This window comes from Tachypleus tridentatus, chromosome 5 (assembly GCF_004210375.1).
Source record: "Tachypleus tridentatus isolate NWPU-2018 chromosome 5, ASM421037v1, whole genome shotgun sequence".
Lineage (NCBI taxonomy): Eukaryota > Metazoa > Arthropoda > Merostomata > Xiphosura > Limulidae > Tachypleus > Tachypleus tridentatus.
In genome coordinates, this window is record NC_134829.1 from 11,462,285 (window position 1) to 11,484,042 (window position 21,758).

The window sequence follows — 21,758 nt, forward strand, 5'->3', positions numbered from 1 at the left end:
AATACAAAATGATGAATTCACATTTAAAATTTTCCTTAGCAATCTAATCAGGATATACCGTATTTTACCTGACACTAATACAGTATTGAGTCCATAATCAATACATAACAGATGAAGAACTGATTAGCAGTTTGACATTTTGCTAATTCCAAGCTGAGATTCTTCAAATATGGTATCTAAGTTGGCTGTTGAATATATTTTTAGGCATGTATTTCTGAGGTAGCTGTTTTTTGTTTTTGTTTTACTAACATGGATCAAAGCATTGATGTTCTAAAAGGCTTATGCACTCACTCAATTTTTGATGTCCAAAGGAAAATTATCAGTATATAATGTCCGGATGTAAATTAATTGAAGCATTAATTAATGTATCTTTAATACCGCATTAGCCTGATTATAAGACAATGTTTTAAGATTAATAATCAGGTTGTAAAATTCATAGTCTCCTTATAATAGCAGCCAACCACAATCTCATTCCCCCCAATATAGTTTTTCACATTCTTGAATATCAAGATAGCATCCAACTAGAAGTGCGCACCAGATGTTCACCCAAGGTCATTACGAATTCTTGTAACTACCCCACCTGCAGGCTGTTTAGTTATAGGAGTGAATTTTAGGCCACAAAAAGGATATTGTAATACTCAGATTTTCTTTCCTAGGTTTTCTGAAAATGGTATCGCCTTGTATTCGAGATAGCCAATACCAATACGGTAACATAGTTTTTTTTTTTAAATTTATTTGTTCCGTTTGTTTTTATGTAATTTTTGCATAGATATATTCTTCAGAGAATCGATAAGATTGCTTTTTTAAATAGTTTACACAAATCTGTAACACTTCATCCAGTAGTGTAGAACAGATTAATGATTGCAATACCCTATAATCATCCGAGTAAACTTTTGTATGTTACAGCCAACAAATGCTGCTAGAGAATAGCTAGTCACGCGGTTATACTATCATAAAAAAGGATGCAATGTTTCTTACAAATATGTAACTTATATGATTATTCAGTCATACTAGGTTATTCACGTATTTAGTTTAGTAGAGATCTGTCTCATGAGAAAGAAAGTTATTGATGAATTTAGAATTTCTAATTGTCTATTTATATATGCAAGTATACACCATTTTTCTCTGTAATAAATACTATTTCACTTAATATATCTATGTTTCTCACTTTTTAACTCACAACTCAGTTTTAAAATTCATATTACTTTATAAATTTACTGCTTGATCCTCCTTTTTTAGGTGGACTCATCTAGCACTTGTGAAGAAATTAGTTCATTTAAAAATACAACATATTATGGAACATAATTTTGAGATATAAAGTCAGGAACAGGAGATCAGAGTTAGAGTATTTTTGAACCAGTTTCCAGTTGAAGAGACTGTTTATTATGACGTGCAAACTATATTTATGACATTCTTATATGAAAATTACTTCTGCATGTGTATGAAATAAGTAGATAGGTTCAGTTTCACAACATTATTAAACAAGAAATCCAAAGAGTAATCTGTATATGGAAACACGACTAATTTTTTGCCATGTTTCCATGAAAAATAAAAAGACTGGTAAAGTTTGAAAAAAAAATGGACAGTATTTAAATTAAACAACCAAACTATAAAAAAGAACATCTATAATGCATACTTGTACAAAAAATGAATAATCCCTTCTTCAGGATCATTAAATAAGTATTCAGCTTTCTGCCTGTTGAAATGAATCTCTGACAAACTAGTAATGATCAAAAACCAGGTAGAACTGAGAAAATATAAATGATTTAATCTTGGAAGAAAGTTTGTATTATTCATCATGCAAATGTATTACCGCGTAATTTTTGTTCTCTCCCAGCATTCATCAGCTATAACACACAGACTTCATCCATTCAGCCAACAAAAGACACTATAGTTATTGACTCGTCTGTGTGACTAAAAATTTCATTCAGTTGTGTAAATACCATTTGCTATACACAATAAAGAAACAAAACAACTAGTACAATGCTAACTTCATTGGTTTTCTGGGTGAATGTATTCATGCTAAAACTGAACAAAAACGAAATAAACGAAAAAATATAAACATATTTGCAATAATAAAATGAGGTAGAATACAAGATGGTCAGTTTTCATTTTAACTATGTTTAACCTGTTCCTCGCGAATATAGTTGGACAGATAATACAAAATTATTACACCCTAGGTATCTTGACTAATTTTCCATTATTAAGCAGACCTGTTTCATTTCTTTTACAATAAATAATTTTTACTTGAAAATACCAAACAATGATACAAATTAAGGATATGACATTACTATGCAGTGTTGTATCACTTGTATATCACTGCATAGATCAGCGAAAAAATAAACATTTAGAAAAACTTACAACAAAACACAACATTCCAGTAACACCAAATTTATTCAAAACCAAGGTACAAAACTAAAGTCCATACTATGTAAAAACTACACTGACAGACACAACACCAACATAATTTATAAAATACAATGCAACAACTGCCACGACTTTTGTATTGGAGAAACAAACAGAAAAATGGGAACTAGATTCAAAGAACAACAACAAAAAAAAGCCTTAACACGTTTTTGAACAGATCAAATTAAAACAACATAACCATATAAAACACCCAGATATTAAGTAGGGAAACAAATATAAACAATCGCAAAATCAAAGAAGTCCTACTTATACACTAACTAAAACCAAAATTAAACCAATATAACGGAGCACCTTTATACCTATACTAGTTGAGAACCTAACAGCAACCTGCAACGTCCCCTACAATCCCGTATCCGTTTGTACTCTCGTCCCGAAGACGTGTCCGGCAACGGTCACTTTCAAACTCTCTCTTTCTTAACCTGAAGATTACGTAGGACGGTCGAAACTTTGTTTTCTCCCTATCAATAAAAGGTTAATATCCATACCAGCCGTTCTGAGATACAAAGAATAAGCCTTTGCTCGTTTCTCAGTGTTACGGTTAACGAGTACAGCCGAAAGTTACAGATCGTTCACAAGGTAAAATTGAACGATTGAGTTTTTTTTCTTCTCTCTTGTTCAGTACATTTGAAAATATTTTAACTAAAAAGATATTGTTTCATATATTTAGTGACTGTATTATTATTCTATAAGAAAATAATATTTGTTATTTGTATTGTAATATAACTTTGAGATATATTTTGACAAGTGACCAAGCTTAAAATTTAAGCCTATAATAGAATACATTGTTTCCTGCTGTGTAGTTTAATTTTAGATTATAATATTAAAATAGATAGTTGCCGACCATTTGACATGAATACGTCTGTGTTAACGAGACAAACAAAAACAAAAAAACTTAGTGCTTGATTGTTTTCAGGTGAACCCTTGAATGGTTGGAAGTTGTAACTTGAAAGCGTAACTGCCTTTTTGTAAAACAAATGGATCGCCAAACAGAGCTGTATTATTGATTTAAAAGTAAATGTGAAATAAAAATTGTATGTTCATATATCATACTTTTGCATGTATATACATATATTTTTGTTCCATTATGGTACAGTGACAATTGTAAGAAACTGTTTGTAGAGTAAATAAGAAATGTATGTCTAGTTTACAAGCTTGTATCTTCTGCACATATTTACCTCATGACAAAACATTGACACAGGTAAAATAATTATCTGTATCATAGATATTTATTTTTGCTAAAACAGACAAACAAGAAAAAAGGTGAAAGTCAAAAGCATTTGAAGATGGTAAAGAAAGGAGATGTGTGTCTTACTTCCTTTCTTGCATTTTGTATATTATGCAAACAAGTATATGCATTAATTTGAGCTATATTTTTTATAATAATTAAGTTTATTTTTAATTGTTGCTTTTCTGTTTTGATTTCAGGTGTAAAAATTAATGAGAGCAGCTTTGTGAAAGTCAGTTTCCTGGATATGTTTTAGTAGAAGAATATCTGTACAAAAACAAAACCTGGGAAAGATCAGAAGTAGAACAATGGCAGTGTGAAATAGCATTCAAGAGGAACTAATATAAAACTGTAAAATACTTCACATCGGTACTGATAAATTTTACAGTGGCATATTATGTGGAGAAGGATTTTAACAGATTATGAGCTAATAATACATCAGAAAATACACTTTGAGAAGAATTAATATAATTTTTTTAATTTATGGGAAAAGTTTTAAAAACAAATGAGTTAAATATGCATCAGAAAACACACACTGGGGGAAAGCCACACAATTGTACAGTGTGTGGTAAACAATTTAAAAAAAGTAGTCATCTAAAAGAACATCATAATATACATGATGGGGAAAAGAAACACACTTGTGTTGTATGTTGTAAAAAGTTTGTGAGCAAAAGTAGACTAAGGAATCATGAAAAGATACATAGTATGGAGAAACCATACAGTTGTGCTGTGTGTGAGAAAAAGTTTCTGAGTAACAGTTACCTAAAGCTTCATGAGAAGATACATCTTTTGGAGAAACTATACAGCTGTATCATATGTGGAAAGCAGTTTGTCAGTAATAGATACCTAAAGAGACATGAGAAAATACACACTATGGAGAAATCATATAGTTGTGCTGTATGTGGAAAACAGTTTCTAAGTAGCAGTTACTTAAAGATTCATGAGAAGATACACACTTTGGACAAGCCATACAAGTGTGTTGTATGTGGAAAAGGTTTTGTTAGTAATAGATACCTAAAGACCCATCAGAAGGTACACACTGGAGAGAAACCATACAATTGTGTTGTATGTGGAAGACAATTTGGAACAAAAAGTCATCTTGAAATACATGAAAGGTTACACACTGGGGAAAAACCATACTGTTGTGTAGTATGTGGAAAAACTTTTCTGTGTAATAGTTACTTAAAGACTCATGAGAAAATACACACTACAGAGAAACTATACAGTTGTACTGTGTGTGGTAAAAGGTTTTTATGTAGTAGGTATCTAAAGAGTCATGAGAAGATACACACTGGAGAGAAATTATGTAGTTGTATTGTGTGTGATAAAAAATTTTCATGTAATATGTATCTTAAGGCTCATGAGAAGATACACACTGGGGAGAAGCCATACAGTTGTGCTGTATGTGGAAAACAGTTTGTCAGTGATAGTTACAGAAAGGTTCATGAGAAGATACACACTGGGGAGAAACCACATAGTTGTGTTGTATGTGGGAAACAGTTTAGAATAAAGAGTAAACTTAAAATACATGAAAAGATACATGGTGGGGAGAAACCATACAGTTGTGAAGTATGTGGAAAAAAATTTTTATTTAATAAATACCTAAAGAGTCATGAAAAGATGCACAGTGAAAATAAACCATACAGTTGTGTTGTATGTGGAAAACAGTTTGTCAGTAATAGTTACATAAAGATTCATGAGAAGATGCACACTGGGGAGAAACCATACAGTTGTGTAATATGTGGAAAACAATTTGGATCAAAAAGTAAAGTAGAAATGCATGAGAGGATACACGCTGGGGAAAAACCATACAGTTGTAATGCATGTGGGAAAAAATTTGTATGTAGTAGTTACTTAAAAAATCATGAGAAGAGAGGATGCACATTAGCAATGAGAAAAAACCCTACTGATGTAGAAAATAATATGGGAGGAACAGTAATATAAAAATAATCAGAAAATATGCTCTGTATAGAAACTGTTACCAGTTTTTGAGTGTGTGCAAAACATTCTATAATTTTGTTTTCCTACTGTGGGAAAAAAACTTAAATTTTTATCTAAAAACATTTCAAGGCTGCAAAGGCACCATACTATTATATGATGTTTGTAAGTAAAGGTTTCATAAAAAGAAACGAACTGCTAGAATCTGTATAGCTGCATATTTTATGACAAGGCTGTTTAACAAAGCATTTTCCATATCAGCACCAGCGAATATAATATCAGTAACCCATGCAGACTGAAACTGGAAATAAACATAATAAGTAATGTAACTGATTGAGTAAACTGGTCTAACTAAGAATTTACAATATTCAAAAACAGAACTTAAGATTAGTTTGCATTGATTCATCAGTTGGTTGCCCTCTTTGTTGTGAATATTGTTTGAAGTATACCATTCCACTGTTGGAAGAAATGTATGATGGGGACATCAATAGTAATGGCTTCATAAGTCCAGTAATAGGTACCTGTGATTGAACTGTTATATTCTCTTAATTTTTCTACTTGTTTCACTATTGTGAAACATTTGTCTTAACATCACCAGTATGAAAGTTTTCCAATGGATTTTGTAGCTTGTTCAGTTGAATGAGCACCTACTATTGTTTCAGTGAACTTTGATATTAAAAGTGTATTGAATTTCTGGTGGCTTGTGGTTAGCTTTTTACTATGCTTCATTGTGTAGTTTTTACACAGTGGGAAATAATCTGAATGTATTATTTTCATGCCAGTTAGATGAATTATATTTAATGTTAATATTACAAATTAACTTTATTGTTTACTCTATTTAACTATGAAATAATAACTTTAATCAGAAATTCTGTTCTAAGTCAATGCATTAGTGACATTTACATTAACTGATTTTATCTTGACATAATATTCATTTAGTGGTGTCACATTAAAATATTTTATAAGGCTTTAAACATAAAACTTGGTATATACTGATACAGATTTTGTAATGTAATTAGAAAAAAGACTGTTAATATAGGAATAAGGAATCTATGATTGATACTGGTCAGAATATTTACATGTGAAGTTACTGTAAAGTAGGACATCCTTTACCAAACTAATATATCACCCCTGTAGTTTTGTGCACATATAATTATACCCCTTTTCTCAAGGATTGCTTGTTTGATAATTAGAAGCAAGGTTTGTCTTGTATTTCCAGATACTTGTCAAGTTTCTGTGTTATTTTATCTCTGTATATTATATTGCATTTGTAGGTTAGCAGAGAACTATGTAGAAAACAGTGTGAGCCTTGTAATATCTAGAAGTATTAAAGATTATACCTTGGTAATCGGGAGTAAGTTTTGGCTTGTAACTTGATAATTGTACATCTTCTACATTAATCACATAAATAAAATAAAACACTTTCATTTGTAGGTTAGTGCAGAACTGTATAATAAACATCACAGAATGCATTTATCAACAATTTATATAAGCCATGTAGTATCTGTAAATATTCAAAATTATCTTAGTGATAAGGAGCAAATTTTAGCTTGTATCACAATATTTGTAAACTTCTGTGTTTGATTTTTGACTGATGGTGGTTCTTGAACTTACCTGTTAGTCTTCCTGGTGGGTTATGATCATTACCATTTTGCTAGAGTAAATATGTTACAACTTTGTAGACTGGATGTCACCATTGGTTTTTACACCATTTTCTGTTTTTACCTTCATTTACTTTTACAAATTTTACTCCATTTACTTGACTTTTATCTTTTTACTGGACATTTGGCTACTCATTGTTACAATTTTGCTATGTGTCTTTTAAAACTTCTATTATTTTACATTTTGATAATGGCTGCTATGACACATAAGCCAGAACCAGGACTGGAAAGGCCAACTTCAGGTGACTGACGGTGGTTCTTGAACTTACCTGTTAGTCTTCCTGGTGGGTTATGATCATTACCATTTTGCTAGAGTAAATACCTTACAACTTCTTATACTCTACCTTTTATCTTAACATTGTAGACTAGGTGTCAACATTGGTTTTATACTTTTTTGTTTTACCTTCATTTCCATTTATGTCTTTTACTATATTTACTTTATTTTTACATTTTTACCGGATGTTTGGCGCAGATAGCCTCGCTGCTTTGTGCCATAAAACACTAAATCAATCAATCAATCAGTCTTCAAGAAGTTTTTTATGACTGCTAGATTCAATGTGATCAGTTGTTAAGAGATGACTTTTTATGTTCTAGATTTTTAGCATAGAGTTGTTATTTTGTGGTGATAATAAAATAACTCCAAATCTCTTAAAGAAATATTCAATGTAATTGTTTATGCAAAACATAAAACCTGCACATAACTGTATTAAAAATATAACATATCAGTAACTACAATATTAAAATACCAGCTATTTAAAGTATATTTTAAAAGTTGCGTATGTTCATGTTACGCCAGTCACTGTTTAAAGGACATATAATGTTGTCTACACACATACACTCAATTCTGATAAGTTAGGAGCTCATAAGTAAGATATAGGTGACTTTGTTAGAGGTAAAAATGGTAAAAGTAAGCCAAAAATATAAATCGGGGTTGTAATCTTTGTAACAAGGTAGTGCTAAATTACTAAGTTTGGGTAAGTTGTTTTTACAAGGAACGTCTTTGTGAGCAGTTTAAAAAATATTTGACTAACGTGGATTTACGTGAACAACTGTGGAAAGGGTACCTGACGTACCTCTTGGGGAGAAAACTTCTATCACTTCTCACATGTTGACAGTAAATTAACTTTGGTATATCATTAATAGTGTAGGGCAATGCAAAATGCTGTTTATAATTGACTGTGGCCCTTGAACTGCCAAACATAGTATACAAGCACATTTAAAGCTTGGCATCATCAACTGGATGTTCAGACCTGATGTTATGTCTCAGACATAGACTTACACATCAGGATTCAACATTTAGACAGGCTGCATTGTATGTAGCAGTGCAATTAAATGAGGTCAATGTTTAACAAATATTAATACTGGAATGGGTGAAAACACATGGACCAAAATTTTATCAGCTGCTGAATAGATGAAGTGATAAGGCTTTAAATTCAGTCATATGGAAATATGTTTGTATGTGATGCAAAATATCACCATTCATGTTATGTTACATCACACATAGCACCATATAAAAGCTCAATCTGGAAGTTTTCAGAATAAATATAAATTTTAATGTTAGAATTTCAAATCAATTAAATGTATAGAAATGATGTGTATGGTATAAGTATGGAAATATGCAAGCTTCATAACATTAATTAATCACAAGAGTTATTGATCCTGTTCATTATGAATTCATGCAAAATTCCAAAAGTTACCATAAAAGTACATGGCCATTGTCATTCAGTCATATGATGTTAAATGCCCAGCCCCTCCAAATGTGATTTTGGGCCTGGCATGGCCAAGTGTGTTAAGGCATGCGACTCTTAATCTGAGGGTCGCGGGTTTGCATCCCCGTCGTGCCAAACATGCTCGCCATTTCAGCCGTGGGGGTGTTATAGTGTGATGGTCAATCTCACTATTCGTTGGTAAAAGAGTAGTCCAAGAGTTGGCAGTGGGTGGTGATGACTAGCTGCCTTCCCTCTAGTCTTACACTGCTAAATTAGGGACAGCTAGCAGAGATAGCCCTCGAGTAGCTTTGTGCAAAATTCAAAACAAACAAAATATGTTAACTGCATTGTCTTGTGTGTTAGCAGGGGTAGCCAAAGGTAACAATGGTGGAAAGTATGAAATTATACTTGAGAACAGAGGTATTTCTAAGTACTTAAAAAATTCAGGGGTCAGGCCCATTGGTGCAGGAAGTTTTGGTTTTTCAATATGATTTGTCATTCTGATTTTTCAAGACACTGACTGGGGATTCAGAACACTGTCAAATAGAATCAGAACACAGGCTCTATGTGTTGGTACCTATCAACACCCCAATTGAGAACAATTGTAGGTCCTGATTTGTCATAATCAATCTTGTTGAAAATAATTTACCTGAGGAATTGATGCATTTTATCTCAGAATGGCTAGTATGGGTATTAACACTTGTTGATAAGCAGAGAACAACATTTTGACCTGGGAAGGTTGAAATGTTCTCTGCTAATCAACAAAAGATTAATACCAACTGTTCTGAGATGCATTTTTATTTCAAGTTGGTTTCTTGTCATCAAGAATTGATGCATTTTTTATGTTGTAGAGGATTTGTTGCATTGATAGCTATTTCAGGTTTTCATTAGTGTTTGTTGATAGTAATTTGAGTGTATGGCATAGTTGTGATCTTCAATCCCAGTTCAATTATTTCATTATGCTGGAATAGTCATTATTTAAACCATGCCTGTGGAAATATTGAAAGTCCTTCACTTTATTTATCTTGTCATTTAGGAAATGTAAACAGTATGTAGATATCCATTTTGATTCTGTATGAAGGTATGGTTCATAGTGAAGTTTATTCAGTGATTTTTTTAATTATTAGCTGGTAATTTTTAAAAACTATCTTAACTTGCACTTGCAGGATAAATAGCACACAATAATTAGTTTTCAACATATCTGCTTATCTACACTTTTCACTGTATATTCTGATGAAACAGTGGCTGTATCATCCCTTCATTGATCCTGCAAAACACTATTATGAATAACTTGTAATCATGAGGTACGGTACATTACTTAGAACAGGCATTTTGCATCCCCTGCTGGGACAGATGTAAGTCTATGGATTTATACTGCTAAAATCAGGGGTCCCATTCCCCTTGGTGGACACATCAGATAGCTCGATGTGGCTTTGCCATGAGAAAAACACACATCCACACAAGTATTTTGCAACAGATTGTTGCCAATTGATGAGAGTGTTCCAAATTAATTTATATGTCCTTGTAACAGATGTTTTAAAGTTAGTACAATGACACGAGGTAGCTAAGAGTATTTATTATAATTGGAAAGAAGCACAGGTTTTAGTCATATGATTAGTTTATATAGTGTATATAAATAATAATTTCGGTTGCAGTAGTAGCACTTTGTTAAAGTACTGTATGGTCAATACTTTGCAGGCTAGAGTTTGAGATGAACCAGAGGAAGTTTTCTTTGTCTTCATCATTTTCAAAGAAAAAGATCATTGAAAATATGGTATTTGGAATGTAAAAAATAATTGTATATTCCTGTCAGTTGATAACTTTCTACCTTACATGGTTATATTGTTTGAATATATATATATTTTTGTTCCCACTAATGAGTGATTTGGTTTTGCCAGTTCTCGAATTTTAAGACTGTTCCACAATGGGAAAGATGAGAGAATTCACAGCTGATTTGACCAAGTGTAAATCAAGTACAGATTACATGGAATATTTTTATTGCGAAGATTATATTTTTTTCTCAGGCATGGGATTTGTTTCTTTTGAAATAATGCGTATATTGCTTTTTAACCTTTTTAAATTTGTCACTCAAATCTTGACTTACCCAGTAAATCACTTTTTATGTATTTTTAAATTTTTTTATTCAATAACAGTATGTTCTTTATATACTTTATAACTGGGAAAGTCAATCCATAAGTCTTAGGCATGAAGGAAATTTTATTTATTATAACTCTTAGTTCAAAATTATCCAATTATAAGCATTTAACAAAGCAGGAATTTTAACTTCACAATACCTTTTTTTTTGGTAATCTGGAAGTACAGCATACAGTTATAATGGGAGTTACATGTGTTTCATAGATTTGATTGCACTGCTTTATTTTTTGTAGCCTGTGTAATGGCTTACTGTAGATTGAATGAGTCTGACAAATCATGTACAGTATTATATTGTTCATTTATACATCATTTTTGAGGTTCTACAGTTTTATTTTAATTTTTATGAATTTGTTTGCATTAAAAGACATTTGAATACTACCATTTATAACTTTAGGATGATTGAATATTGATTTTTTCCATGCTTTCTGTTATCAGACAATGTAGTGTCTGCTTGTGTCAGTTTTATTCTGATTACTTTCTACAACCTATTAATTGGTAACCATTTCAGAAGGCAACTATGCTGCAAACTCATGTAATGTATTTTGTAATTCTGTTGATACATGAGCATCTAGCAACAGCAGTATTTATTGTATTTCACAATTGATAGTATGTCATTGATAAATAACATCCTTTGTGCTATGTAATTAACTTTAAAGAAAAGCAAACAAACTGGCAAGTTATGATAGTTGATTGCTATGATAATTGGTTTATTGATCATCAAAACATTCACAGAAAGGGTCATACACAACCATCCATTTTTTTAAGAACAGATAATTGCTTTCAAAGACAAAATCAAATAAAAGAGGAATGAGACAAAGCATTTTAGTGTGCGAAACTGGTATAATCATGTGCACCTAGTTGATGTAAAGTTATTGGGTAAGTTCTGTAAAATAAAAGGAGATTTGAATAGGAAAAGTATCATGGAGAGAATTTAAATGAGCTGGGATTTGAGTTCAGTGATTTAATCAGTTACCAGTAAGCAGCAGTTGCATTGTTTATTATCACATAAACTTAATATTCATTGTTCCTTCATATTGTGTTTGCCTATGATTGGCAATTATCAACAAATCTGGCATCAATAACAACTCCAGACTTTAATAAGTGGGGAATCTAAACAACAAAACACTTCTTATATCTATCATATGTGGTTACACAGCATAATTAGATATTCAGGTACATTTCAATGTTATTGTTGCTGAGCTCTTTTTGTTAACTGCAATAAAATTATATTTTCGGTTTCCAAAAGGTACTTATAAGAAATTTAATCCAGTAACATGGTTTACCCTGCACATAATGCAGACAGCTGAATATAACAATCAAAATAGTTCACTTGCTTGTTATTGATGAATCCCAAGGGATGTCATTTGTTTAAGACTGCTCATTTGGGTTCTGTTACATATCTTTCTAGAGCAATCCACAAGGGAGGTTTAGAACTGGTTTTAAAAAGCGTACAAGGGCAACAAAACAGCTGTTGCTGCTCAAGATTCCCAGTAAGTGAGACCATTTATTTATGCCTAGATGAATTAAAGAGCAATTTTGTTTGAGTTTTTCATTTAAGGAGCTTCAGATAAATTTTGAATGACCTTTATTTTTTAATTCTTATATTTTTCCTCAATTGAAGTAAAAAGTCCACCTTTATACTGTTGGTTTTACATATTTGAACATTACATAACAACAGTATTACAGCATAATGGTAAAATATCATAAAGAAGTTAGGTAAAAGTATAAAATAAAACAAAATTATGCTTCAGTGGCACAACTTGAACAATATGGTAAAGGTAAAAGAATAAATCTTTGTTAATTCTAAGTTTACAGACTGATAGTAGCTCTTGTTCATGAGTATAAAAAACAAACAAACTACGCAGGCTGCTATCAGCTTGCAGTCTAGGCTAAATGAAAGTTTTATTTTAGCATTTCAAGAAGAGTAACCACAGATGACCTGTCCTCCTCTAGACAGACACATCAGGATAAAGTCTGATTTTTTGTGGTGAAGCCTATTTGGAAATGATCTTAACCAATAGAAATACAGTAAATTTGAACAGAGGTTAATGTATTTCATGGAATAAATACAGAATCACAGCCCATTTTGTAGCTAGTCTTGTGAGAGTTATTCAGTTAACCAACAGCAACACAGTAAACTTGAAAAGAATAAAAAAGAAATATATGGGTTAGTACAATAATTATGTTGCATTTATTTTTAAATTTATGTGCTTTTTTATTTTTACAAAATCACTTTCAAGTTTAACTTCCATATCTACTTATAATATCTACTACTTCATGGTGTGTTCTTTAAGTATTGCTTGGGGAGTGACATTGAGAATCGTTACATTTAGTTGTATTGAAATTCAACTCTCACTGATGATAACCTAGAATAATTAAAAGGATTCGTGGAGCAAGTTTTGCAGAATAGAGAAAATAAATCACACAACATTAGATGCTTGAAATGTACTTAAAATGACATGAACTTTAGACAAAAGGATTCAGTAAAAGATAACTGTTTGTGTATATTGGTATGAAAAACCAGGCTATTACATTTGAGAGTGTGAAGAGGTGTTAATACATCAAGGAAACAGTCCTCTAGGGATGAATCTTCAAGCCCAGTCAAATCAAAAGAACAATAAAGTGCTAACATGAGCTAGGCTTGCTTATGGTTGAAGTTCAGCTGAAAATACCCTATCTATCTCAGACGTAAGAAATTCATGATCTAAAGAAACCAGTTCCCAAGGCCAGAGTTTTATTGATAGCTCAGTCTGATTTGGTGGAAAACCTTTAACTTTTTCCAGCAATGAAAAAAAAAAGATGGAGTGTTGCAAAAAGTAAGTGGACATGAAGTTCCAGAAAAAGAAAAGTTGGAGCTAACCTTTTGTATAGAAAGATCCACCACATCTCATGATAGTTGTGATATTGAGATGTAAATGCAAGGTTAGGATAGCTACAAATAGTTTCACAGTCTATGACCAGGAAGTCCCTGTGAACTACATGACAATTACTACACTAAAGGTTGCACTTCCGTTGACAACAAGGAGGACATTTATTGTACCACTAAGAGGTGAAATACTCGTACCAGGATTTACCAATAATGAATTTACATTTAGAGACTGGGTTGGGATACAACCAAACACTTAAGAACGTCCTAATGGTTGAAAGAACTCTTGTGGATCTGAATAATAAAGATGTCATCATTTTTACCACGAACACAAACTAAAAATCAAGTCAAATCTGGATAGGACATTAGAAGATATGAAACTGTATTAGTACTTCTATGTCAAATGGCATCAGCAGTACCTACTTTTGAGACTATGTAAAAAATGCTATGTCATATTATATATATATATATATATATATAAAGTTTATCACTTCACAAGAGCTATATGAATGGATCTATTTGACTTGCTCACTGAATATCAAGATGCTTTCTCCAATGGATATCACTATTTAACCAAAATATTACTACCGACTTCCAAGAACTAACTTGACTTTAGATTTTATGAGCGGATATCAGCAAATTCAAGTTGACAAAACAAGAAGAGAGAAGACAGCCTTTTACTGCAGGAAATGGATTATGGCAATTCGTTTTTCTCCCCCTTTTGCTTTACGTAGCACACCTATCATGTCTCAGTTAGTAATGAGTGTGCCTCTCTCTCTGAACTATCCTGGAACTCGTTCTCACCTATTTGCATGAAATAATCACACTTGGGAAGACCTTTGATAATGTTAATGATGGACAAAAGAAAGTCTTTGATCACTTGAGGAATGAGAATTTTAAAATGAATCTCAAGAAGTGAATTGTTTTATCAACAGTTGAATTTCCTGGGACACATAAGAGAGGGTGTGTTCACAGACAAATGAAAGATTGAACCTATCCAGACAAATTCAAGGCAAAAGGATTTCTTAGACTGCTCTCCTACAATCATTGTTTTGAAAATCATTTTCTGATGCAGCTCGTGCTTTATACAACGAGTTTAAAACCAATCAAATTTTGTTGGGCTACTCTGAACAAGTATTTAACAAACTGAATAATGAATTGACCACATTTTTTTATTTATATTAGCGTACCCAAATCGGAAATATCCAGTTATTTTGGACAGAGGTGCTAGAGATTTTGGTGTAGGAGCAGTTTTATTACAAGTACAGCGTGGAGGAAGATAAGATTGTCTATTATAGTAAGAAAATTGATGCTGAAGAAGATTTTATACCAGTCGGAAAGAGGTATTAAAGGTTGTTTGAGCCACAAGTCATTTCCATCATTATCTATTTGGACAAAGGCTTACACTCCAAGAGAATCATGTAGCAAAAAAGTGGCAGATGATTTTTTGTCATATCGAAGACGAAGTAGCGATATTGCTGTAAAATATTCTAAATTACAACTTTAAGTCATTCCTGGACAGAACCATTGAAATGTCTGAGTTCTACGTTACCTGAACCATATTTTCCGATTGCTTAAGGTTTGCGTTTTGTTTTGAGGTACTGTAACATAAATGGCAAAATGAAATTTCTGTGAAATATGAAACTCGAAAATGTTATATCTGTGCATGATGAAATTTCAAATTTATGGATCTATTCTTAACACAAAGCAATATCATTTCAGTTCTGGATGTAAATATTGGCTGTGATGCGATAGCTTTGTGATGGATGGTTATTATTGTTTTAGATGAAGTTTGTTGCTGATCAGAGTCAACATGGAAAAGCCTGGCATGACCAGGTGGTTAAGGTCCTCGACTCGTAATCCGAAGGTCGCGGTTTCGAATCCCCGCTGCACCAAACATGCTCACCCTTCAGTCATAGTGATGTTTTATAATGTGACGGTCAATCACACTATTTGTTGGTAAAAGAGTAGCCCAAGAGTTGACGGTGGGTGGTAATGACTAGCTGCCTTCCCTCTAGTCTTACACTGCTAAAGTTGGGACGGCTAGCGCAGATGGCCCTCGAGTAGCTTTGCGCGAAAATTCAAAACAAATAGTCAACATGGAGAAGAGATATAGGTGATAATGAATTTTCATGGGTGGAAAAATTAAGTCGACACCTGTATGATGTTTGATCTACATTAGTTATTCGTGTGGGTGTCGTCATTCTGTTTTTTTGCTACTGAATCTGTGTCCTATTAGTTAACAACCAGACAGTAAGTGAAGGGAATGACGTAGGGTGTCAGATAGCTGCAGACAATCAATGAGACCACACTCATCTCAGAGGCAACTAAGGTTATGGTCGAAACCCAAGGATGCCTCAGTTATCAGGTAGTAGGGATCACGTTATAATCTAGATGCATTTGAGCTCAAAATTTATAAACATGGAGTTCAACTCCATATTTTTGTCTTTTTATCCTTATGGTAATCCTGAATGAAGTTTGTTTTTTTGTAATAGGGATGGTATAGCTTTAACCCACACTCTTAGCAGAGTTCTTCTGACCAGTTGGAGTATGTTTAATCTTGCACTTTCCATTCTAACTTTGCTTATTTAAAATCACATTTTAAAACTTACTAGCTATAGTTTTCTTTTTTAACTAATCAGTGACACTGCACTCCATGTCTACAATTGGATCAACTTTAATGCCCTAGGAGCCAATGGATGAGGGTGGATTACTGGATGATGCATGAGATCTGTAGGTTCTAGAGGCAGACATTGTAGGTTTTGTCTTCCATATTCTTGAGGTACTAAGTCACCACCTATCACCTCATTATTAATTGTCTCACTAACACCTGACGATAAAGAGCTGAAGAAAGTGAATTTGGACGATTACACGACTCTAGTATGTCAACTACCCAGCCACCTACTACTCATAAAGTCCCTGCCTGTAGGAAGCGAGTGACTCGTGCTGTAGCAAAATATAAGAGTGCCATTGCAAACATTAGGCCATCAGTCAGTCAGAGGCCTGGGTTCTTAATAGATCCAAGGAAAATTCTCTTTCAAAGTGATGAGAATTCCTAATGCAGTTAAATAAGAAGTATGTCAATTCTGAAAGGATGTAGCATGAATCTGGAAAGCTCATATGAAAGTAAAAGAGATAATCTGCCAGACCATGATGGCACATTGGAAGTCCACTATTGCATTAGAGGACTTGCTGTCGAAGATACTTTAGATGAGTCTCCCTAATTTTTCACAATAAGTTATAAATAGTTTGTTAAGCTACTGTGTGAACACGAGTATTATTTCATTGATATAGATAATGTTTAACACTTGCTTTTTTCTTTTTTTGTATTTTTCCTCCCTAACTTTAATGCGCTTGTGTTTACAGAGGAAGTTAGCCTTTAAGGGATATTTTTCTGCGTAACGCCTCTTTGATGACGAGTTTTCTTTAGTATGCAAAATATATTGTTGTTAAAAGGGTTAATTTTGAAATGTATATTTGTACAAGGTTTTTTTAAGTGTATATACATCCTATTGTTGACAATTTTCTTATTCCAATGTAATGCCATAGTTAAAGGGTAATTCAATATGTAATTTTTCTCCGTTAAAGAATATTTTTCACTGTTTTTTATTTATTTTTTATAAGTGATAAGAGCAAATTTGGCTGTCTCTTCGTCAAGAAGGTGAATATAATTGTATTGTATGTTTTGTTGTTTTCCTTTAGTGTAATGTTTAAAGAGATTCACCGGGAGGAAGAGCTCCACACCAGTAAACTTTAATCTTTTTTTTCTTCGTTTTTCTTATTATGTTACGTATGTTAACGTATTACGATTTTAAGTAGCTGATTATTTTAATTTAGATATTAATGGAATATCGATATATATATATGAAACTTATATCTGTCAACCAGAATGATACACACAAATATATTTTAATATAAAAACAACAATACAATTTATAATAACACTTATTACAAATAATAATTTCTATAAAAAGTTTTACAAACTACACTTAGTCTTCTGTCTGGTCTAGAACTGAATATTTTACTGATGGTACAGGTCCACAATGACCAAAATAATTCTGAGTTGATACTGTTACACTTCGCTTAAAGCAAACTAGCTGTCTATTCTTGGTTGGCCTTCCGTGGTTTATAAGCTCACTTTTTAGTTTTCCGATTAATAAGCTTTTATCGTAATTACAGCTTCTGAGATTTATAGTATACAGAGAGGCCTGGCATGGCCTAACGCGTTAAGGCGTGCGCTTCGTAAGCTGAGGGTCGCGGGTTCGCGCCCGAGTCGCGCCAAAATATGCTCGCCCTTCCAGCCGTGGGGGCGTTATAATGTAACGGTCAATCCCACTATTCGTTGGTAAAAGAGTAGCCCAAGAGTTGGCGGTGGGTAGTGATGATTAGCTGCCTTCCCTCTAGTCTTACACTGCTAAATTAGGGACGGCTAGCACAGATAGCCCTCCAGTTGCTTTGTGCGAAATTCCAAAACAAACAAACAAACAAACAAAAGTATACAGAGTGTCGCAGATCAACAATACTCTTAAACTGTCTCTCGACATTCTCAAAAGTTCACTTGTCAATAATATTCGAAGATACGCTGATGCTTTCGAAGAACATATATTGTTGTTTCTTACTCTTGAGAATCTTCTACAAACGGACGGGATTTACGTTATACACATTGAGTAATACAAATTACATAAATTTCTAAACATATGGCCTGGCATGGCCAAGCGCGTAAGGCGTGCGACTCGTAATCCGAGAGTCGCGGGTTCTCGCCCGCGTCGCGCCAAACATGCTCGCTCTCCCAGCCGTGGGGGCGTTATAATGTGACGGTCAATCCCACTATTCGTTGGTAAAAGAATAGCCCAAGAGTTGGCGGTGGGTGGTGATGACTAGCTGCCTTCCCTCTAGTCTTACACTGCTAAATTAGGGACGGCTCGGTGCAGTGGGCTAATAACCTACTCACTTAAATACTTGTTGAAGAATCCGCAAGCGATTGCGGCCCTATGTTCCTAGATGGAATCTAATGGTGATAACTAACTAACTAACTCTAAACATATATTGAACTGAAACAAATATAAATATATAAAATAAAATCCGTTACAGTTTTAAAGGAGAGATGGCCAAGACAACCTAAAAAATACTACATGTTTCTCACTACTTTTAGTTTAAAAATTTTAGTTACAAAATTTTGATTTTCCCTATAGTTCCATGATTGTAACATAGCACTGCTCAAGTAAGTTTCAATATTTAACTTTTCCCCAGGGGCTAACTGCATGATGTGGAGATTGGGCGCCTTTTTGCAGGAATGATAACGTGCTATTAATTAATAATTCGAGCTACTCTTGTCACTGAAACAGGAAGTAGCTGCAGGTGCATTCTTAAATGATATTTATGTTATTTTGGCTATCTATGGGCTCGGCATGGCCAGGTGGTTAAGACACTCGACTCGTAATCTGAGGGTCGCGGGTTCGAATCACTGTCACACCAAACATGCTCGCCCTTTCAGCCGTGGGGACGTTATAATGTTTCAGTCAATCTCACTATTCGTTGGGAAAAGAGTAGCTCAAGAGTTGGTGGTGGGTGATGATGACTAGTAGCCTTCCCTCTATGCCTTACACTGCTAAATTAGTGACAGCTAGCGCAGAATCCCTCAAGTAGCTTTGCACGAAATAACAAAAAAACAAAGAAAAAAACTCTAGCCTTACACTGGTAAATTAGGGACGGTCAGCGCAGATAGCTCTCGTGTAGCTTTGCACAAAATTCAAAACAAACAAATTTATGGCTTTTTGGCTGTCTAATCTAATAGGCACCAATCACTGTTTTCTTGTGTCAGAAACTCGAGAGTTTATTGGCATATTTAAAATAGTGTTGGGTTTTGTGAAAGGAGATTTCAAGTAAGTTTTTTTACTACTTTTACATGCTTTTTAGAGATTTTTTACACAGATTTGAAGCAGATTTTACCCTACTTTAAGTAGAATTTATTTTAAAATGCTAGAAGAATTCTGTATTAATGTTTGACACTTTTGTATATTTTACGTTTTTACTAATTTTCGGTAGATTACTTAAAGAGATTTCAGTCAGCTTAATGAAAACTCTTATTAAATTTCATGCCTTCCTTTGCGGTAATAAGACCAGTACATTCTTTTTGTATTGTTTTACTTTTTGAGAATGTTGGAAGTTCTCCATTGATTATATAGTTAACTTGCTACCTTTTATTTGTATGAGTGGGAGGATTCGTTCATGAGCTTGGTTTATTGAGTTAGAGCTTGCCTACATGTGAACAGTGAATTAAGTATAGAGGTATAGGACATGCTATTGTTATATTATGGTCGACTATGTTAAAGAGTCACGTTAATCTGCCGACAGTTTCTTAGAGTGATGCTTAATTATATACTGGTGTAGGTTATGGGAAAAGAAAGTGCGCAGGTAGGGGATTCGCTTTAATAAAGTCTTTGATGCTCGGGCTAGCAACGCTATTCTTTTTTCCACGTCTACATGGTCACTTATCCTGTTGTAACCTATGGTTTTACCTTAAAATTTGCGATAGTATTTTGCTGGTTGTACTTTAAATTATGGTGTATTTCCATTAAATGTATTATTATGTGTGAAATGTGTCTCCTGTCTCATTCTTTGAAACTCAGTTGTCGCTTTCGTCAAGAAATGCACCTGCACATGTGTTCTTCAAGCTTCTTATTATTTGTGTGACATCTCTACTCTGCGTGCAATTCTCGAGAAACTCAAATGTGTTTAATTTACTAACTTAATTACCTTAACATTTAACATAGTTGAATATTTAGGTGACAACAGTGCTCTAAATGCTTAAAAACTCACTTCTGAAAAATAATCAGTAAATGTCTAAATTCATTACGCTTACTTTTTACATCTGTTAGTGACAAAATTATGTTGAATATGAACTTTAACAATTCAATGAAATGTTAAAAAGGTTTTATGTTTTTTAAACTTATAATGAGGTGATATATAAGTGATAAACTTTATTGATACTATTATCAATTGTTCTTTTACTTGTAAAATTAAAAAATCTCTGTTACTGTTTGATATATATAATCAAAAATAGCTAAGAATTGTTCCTTTTCGGACAACATTTTTATTCTCATTTCAAGTCATCCAAATTGCTGAGCAACAAATCGTGTCATACACCGTAAAGATACATATAAATAACCTATTAATTGAAATCTTGTATGATATGACTTAGTCACCCTGATTAGCTCTCGTATCAGGTGGTTAAAACACTCAACTCGTATTCCAAGGGTTGCGGGTTCGAATCCTCGTCGCACCAAATATGCTCGCTCTTTCAGCCGTGGGGGCGTTATGATATGACGGCCAATTTCACTATCCGTTGGTAAAAGAATAGCCCAAGAGTTGGCGGTGGGTGATGATGACTATCTGCCGTTCCTCTAGTCTTACACTGCTAAATAGGGACGGATAGCGCAGATAACCTTCGAGCATTTGACACGGTGTGGCATAATGGTTAACAGAAATAGATTTAACCCAGCTGGCTATCTAACTTTCTAGACAATAGAAAGTGTAATGTAGATATTAATGGGGCCCGCTCGGGTCCTTTTCACCTGAGGCAGGAGTCCCACAGGGAGGGGTAGTTAGCCCTATCTTATTTATCATGTATGTGAGTAATATGCCACTGTCGGACCTAAATTTAGGTTTTGCATCACAATTTGCTAACGAGGTAGCGATCTGGAAAAGTGCCCCACTCCTTCAATAATAGAAACAAACCTCCAACCAGTCCTGAATAATTTAGAAGAATACTGCCAGAA

General features: G+C 33.4%; 1 protein-coding gene across 5 annotated transcripts; it reads left to right on the plus strand.

Annotated features, from left to right (window-relative positions):
• Positions 1-337: 337 nt before the first annotated feature.
• LOC143250514 (uncharacterized) lies at positions 338-20,570 on the plus strand. 5 transcript variants are annotated; one of them, XR_013028224.1, is made up of 3 exons: positions 2,721-3,003; positions 12,523-12,604; positions 16,623-20,570. XR_013028224.1 is itself a non-coding variant. In XM_076501164.1 (2 exons), the coding sequence occupies exon 2, from the start codon at positions 4,136-4,138 to the stop codon at positions 5,594-5,596; it is 1,461 nt and encodes a 486-aa protein (XP_076357279.1). In that variant the 5' UTR covers positions 338-707; positions 3,853-4,135; the 3' UTR covers positions 5,597-6,938. The 5 variants fall into 5 exon arrangements, 2 of the variants coding, with proteins under 2 accessions (XP_076357279.1, XP_076357278.1); XR_013028223.1 differs by lacking the exon at positions 16,623-20,570 and adding an exon at positions 13,026-14,328 and having other exon boundaries at positions 12,523-12,608; XR_013028222.1 differs by lacking the exon at positions 16,623-20,570 and adding an exon at positions 13,026-14,328 and having other exon boundaries at positions 2,722-3,003.
• Positions 20,571-21,758: the final 1,188 nt, after the last annotated feature.

What these genes read in the sequence shown, in the direction of transcription:
- LOC143250514 (XM_076501164.1), top strand. Translation starts at nt 4,136, where the DNA reads ATGGGAAAAGTTTTAAAAACAAATGAGTTAAATATGCATCAGAAAACA.